The sequence below is a fragment of the Rhagoletis zephyria genome, unplaced genomic scaffold (genome assembly GCF_001687245.7).
Source record: "Rhagoletis zephyria isolate East Lansing unplaced genomic scaffold, Rhagoletis_zephyria_1.1 Rzeph_scaffold_01240, whole genome shotgun sequence".
In the NCBI taxonomy this organism is placed as follows: Eukaryota; Metazoa; Arthropoda; class Insecta; order Diptera; family Tephritidae; genus Rhagoletis; species Rhagoletis zephyria.
The window spans coordinates 66,435-71,536 of record NW_016158324.1 but is presented as its reverse complement, the minus strand read 5'-3'; the positions used below and the strand labels follow the sequence as shown (position 1 = coordinate 71,536).

General features: G+C 34.4%; 1 protein-coding gene across 1 annotated transcript in view; it reads right to left on the bottom strand.

The window, feature by feature from the left end:
* Positions 1-655: 655 nt before the first annotated feature.
* The window catches only part of LOC108363301 (uncharacterized), a 9,427-nt gene continuing 4,980 nt past the window's right edge, over positions 656-5,102 (bottom strand). Inside the window, exon 2 of the mRNA XM_017616638.1 lies at positions 656-1,643. Within this exon, the coding sequence (XP_017472127.1) occupies positions 1,016-1,643 (628 nt within the window). The 3' untranslated portion in view covers positions 656-1,015. The remainder of the gene's footprint in view (positions 1,644-5,102) is intronic.

Genomic DNA, 5,102 nt, shown 5'->3' with positions numbered 1-5,102 from the left:
GGAATCTTATCCTTAGTGTTGCTATATATTTTTCCTAATGTGTTGCTGCATGTAAATGCTAGTTGGACCTTCTCTTTATCATATATATTAGAATGTTTAATCCTCTCAGATATCCCCGGAACATATGTAGCGGTTTTGTATACTTTATTCTCATTATAAGTATTTTCTTTATCGGTCCTGACGTAATAATTCTGAATGAGTTTCCTAATTAAGAAAGAGGGGAATTCGTTCTGTTCCAAAATTTGTTGGATTATATTTTTGTTCTTTTTATGAAAATGTTTGTCGCTAATAGTGAGAACTCTTCTAATAAAATTGGTTGCGGTATTTAAAATAGTCTTCCTCTCATGTTTCGAATTATTCGTCGCCTCCGACAGCTTTGTCATGTGTTGTGTTATGCGTTGGTAGTTTTTGATACGCTTGTTGGTGTTTATATCATAATTGTCCTTAATATTTCTGTAGACTCTTGACGTGTCTTTGTGTTTTCGGTATGCTCTCCGCTTAAACATATTTTGTTTTTGTTGTTGGCCTTTGAATTTTAAATTATGAATCATTTTTAACAAGCTCGAGGCCCAGCAATTAAATAAAACGCAAAAACTTCGTTCTATTGATATTTTTAATTGTCGATATTTCGACCTCAATCTGAGGTCATCTTCAGGACTGTAAATATACATACAAACACGATAACTTATTATTAACTTTAAATTATTACAAACATACATTAAACACAACTTACACTCTTGATTGTGCCTGGTGGACTGATTAGGCGTACAGAAATAAAAGTTAAACAAGTGAAATTTTAGGCAAATGAATACAAACATAAGAAGTAAACAATTAAAAATACCGTAATTGTAAATAAAAAACATACAAACAACAATACACGGAACATTTAGCAGTAAGACAATATGTATATGTACAAGCATATGTACATGTAAAAGCACAGCATTTTATTGTTATTTTATGAAGGTATGTTGGGGAAACGGAACGAATGTTGATTATGGAAGGCGGAACGGAACACCTACGTTGAGGATTGTTGTTGCCGGTTTAACACCAAATTGCGATACACATGTGCACAATTGTCTGTGTCCGTTTTAAAGTTGATCCTTCTCTCATTAGGGGTGTTCGTAATGTGTAACATTTCCAAAATATAGCGTTTATTATAGTTCTTTTCTTCTTGTAGAATGGCAACATTATCGAAATCGGGATAGTGTCCCGTATCCCTACAGTGTGCTGACAAGGCCGTCTTATTGTCAGTTGAGCTGTTCCTTAACTTTATATTTGATTTGTGTGCGGAAATCCTTGTCTTGAGTTTAGTTTTAGTTGTCCCCACATATACTTTGTGGCATAAGTGGGACCCGTCGCCATTGCATGAGATTTTGTATATTACGTCAGATTTCTCGCATCTAGGAATCTTATCCTTAGTGTTGCTATATATTTTTCCTAATGTGTTGCTGCATGTAAATGCTAGTTGGACCTTCTCTTTATCATATATATTAGAATGTTTAATCCTCTCAGATATCCCCGGAACATATGTAGCGGTTTTGTATACTTTATTCTCATTATAAGTATTTTCTTTATCGGTCCTGACGTAATAATTCTGAATGAGTTTCCTAATTAAGCAAGAGGGGAATTCGTTCTGTTCCAAAATTTGTTGGATTATATTTTTGTTCTTTTTATGAAAATGTTTGTCGCTAATAGTGAGAACTCTTCTAATAAAATTGGTTGCGGTATTTAAAATAGTCTTCCTCTCATGTTTCGAATTATTCGTCGCCTCCGACAGCTTTGTCATGTGTTGTGTTATGCGTTGGTAGTTTTTGATACGCTTGTTGGTGTTTATATCATAATTGTCCTTAATATTTCTGTAGACTCTTGACGTGTCTTTGTGTTTTCGGTATGCTCTCCGCTTAAACATATTTTGTTTTTGTTGTTGGCCTTTGAATTTTAAATTATGAATCATTTTTAACAAGCTCGAGGCCCAGCAATTAAATAAAACGCAAAAACTTCGTTCTATTGATATTTTTAATTGTCGATATTTCGACCTCAATCTGAGGTCATCTTCAGGACTGTAAATATACATACAAACACGATAACTTATTATTAACTTTAAATTATTACAAACATACATTAAACACAACTTACACTCTTGATTGTGCCTGGTGGACTGATTAGGCGTACAGAAATAAAAGTTAAACAAGTGAAATTTTAGGCAAATGAATACAAACATAAGAAGTAAACAATTAAAAATACCGTAATTGTAAACAAAAAACATACAAACAACAATACACGGAACATTTAGCAGTAAGACAATATGTATATGTACAAGCATATGTACATGTAAAAGCACAGCATTTTATTGTTATTTTATGAAGGTATGTTGGGGAAACGGAACGAATGTTGATTATGGAAGGCGGAACGGAACACCTACGTTGAGGATTGTTGTTGCCGGTTTAACACCAAATTGCGATACACATGTGCACAATTGTCTGTGTCCGTTTTAAAGTTGATCCTTCTCTCATTAGGGGTGTTCGTAATGTGTAACATTTCCAAAATATAGCGTTTATTATAGTTCTTTTCTTCTTGTAGAATGGCAACATTATCGAAATCGGGATAGTGTCCCGTATCCCTACAGTGTGCTGACAAGGCCGTCTTATTGTCAGTTGAGCTGTTCCTTAACTTTATATTTGATTTGTGTGCGGAAATCCTTGTCTTGAGTTTAGTTTTAGTTGTCCCCACATATACTTTGTGGCATAAGTGGGACCCGTCGCCATTGCATGAGATTTTGTATATTACGTCAGATTTCTCGCATCTAGGAATCTTATCCTTAGTGTTGCTATATATTTTTCCTAATGTGTTGCTGCATGTAAATGCTAGTTGGACCTTCTCTTTATCATATATATTAGAATGTTTAATCCTCTCAGATATCCCCGGAACATATGTAGCGGTTTTGTATACTTTATTCTCATTATAAGTATTTTCTTTATCGGTCCTGACGTAATAATTCTGAATGAGTTTCCTAATTAAGCAAGAGGGGAATTCGTTCTGTTCCAAAATTTGTTGGATTATATTTTTGTTCTTTTTATGAAAATGTTTGTCGCTAATAGTGAGAACTCTTCTAATAAAATTGGTTGCGGTATTTAAAATAGTCTTCCTCTCATGTTTCGAATTATAATTAATTAATCTCCCCGACGACGTAGATTTTGCATACCAGTCAATTTTTAATCGGTTGTTCTTCCTGATTACTAGGGTGTCCAGATATGGTAGGTTTCCATCTTTTTCTATTTCTATCGTAAATTTAATCGTCTTTTGGTAGCTGTTTAATAAAGTAAGCATTTTGTCTATATCTTCTGTTTTAATTATGGCAAACAAATCATCCACATACTTGGTTAGGAGACGCGGTTTATTAGAACAATCACTTTCAAATTTGGTCAGTAAATCTTCCATTACTATATCAGCTATCACTGGTGAAGCTGGGGAGCCCATAGGCATTCCTGACAGTTGCTCAAATATTTTGCCATTATATTTAAAATATCGATTATCTTTTATGCAAAATTTTACCATACTTAAGAATAAATCCTTAGACAAATTTGTATGCTCTTTAATATCATTCCACTTCGAGGCAATAATATTTATAGCCAAATCGGGGATACTTGGGAACAACGAAACAACATCGAACGACAAATTTTGGAAACAAATGGGTCTGAGGGGTATCCCTTCTTTATGTATTTTTGGTAAACCATAGATTCTTGGTGGATTGGCTGTTTTACTAATAAGCTTGTTCTTTTCTTTTAAATCAATGGCCTTGTTATTATATAGTCTCTCCACTATTTCATTATTTTTGTCTTGTAATTTACTGGTTGGGTCACGTTTCAAAATTCTGTAAGTGCAGATGTTGTTGACGATTGACTGCATCTTTGTATCGTACTCAGCCTTGTTCATAACTACGGTTACGTTCCCTTTATCGGCATTAAGAACTAAAAGGTGTTTATTGTTCTTTAAAAATGTTTTTGTGGAATGTACAGTATCGCGAATAAACTTATCTCTCGTTGATTCTGTTCTCTTATTGAGATGGTCACGTATTAGTGTCGTCAAGTTGTTTCTTTCGATTTCTTGTGTTTCTTTATCCTTGATTTNAGGAATTTGCGTAGTTGACGTGTTGCAGAACCACCCTGGTACACCCTTTACGTTTAAAAGTTGTTTTTGTTTGTCTTTTAGTTTGTTTGTGTCTTCTTAATATCTGCAGCAAGTTTTTTTGTTAGTAGATTTTCACTTTCAAAAAATGTTGTGGAGCCAAGTGTGTTTAGTTGTTGATTTATTTGCGTCTTTAGGATATTTACCTCCTTTTCCTTTTTTCCAAGCAGCTCATGTTTGATTTTGATGAGCAGGTTTAGTAGTTTGGTCTGAACATTTTTGATGAATTTGGAAACTGAATTGGTGATTTTTGTTGGTAATGAGTAGTATTGTTATGCCGATTCTGGACCGGTGCAGGCAGCGCTGCTTGCTGCTTGCACCGGTGCAGAACCGCTATACGGTTTGCTGGTGCTCTGCCGCAAGCTTTGCTGCTCCGCCGCAAGATGTCGCCGATTATCCAAGTTCAGAACCCAGATAAAAGCCGCAAGATGTCGCTGGTGACAAATCTGAGTCCGGAACCGGAACCGATCACAGGGTGTTCCGCTGATGGAAATTCGAGAAATCCGATACCATTCAGAACCGGAATCGATCACAGGGTGTACCGCTGATGGAAATCTGAGAAATCCGATACCAGGTGGTTTATATGTCGAAAAATTAGTAAAGTGTGTTGGTATGCAGTCAGAAATGTATACAAACGTACATACGTACATATGTATATACATATATAGATGCTCCACCCCTAGAAAAGTGTTAATAATGTGTACATAGTTGATTGCTAAGTATTTAATATGTATGTGTATATGAATGGAAAGACCTGTTGATGATGAGAACAAATAAAATTTAATTTGATATAAAAGAAAGTTTTATAATTACTTATTTATTTTGATAATAAGAATTTTAAGCATAAATGTCCACAATTATATGAATTATAGCTTTGCTGTTGATTATAGTTATAGTTAATGTTTTTTCCTAAATAC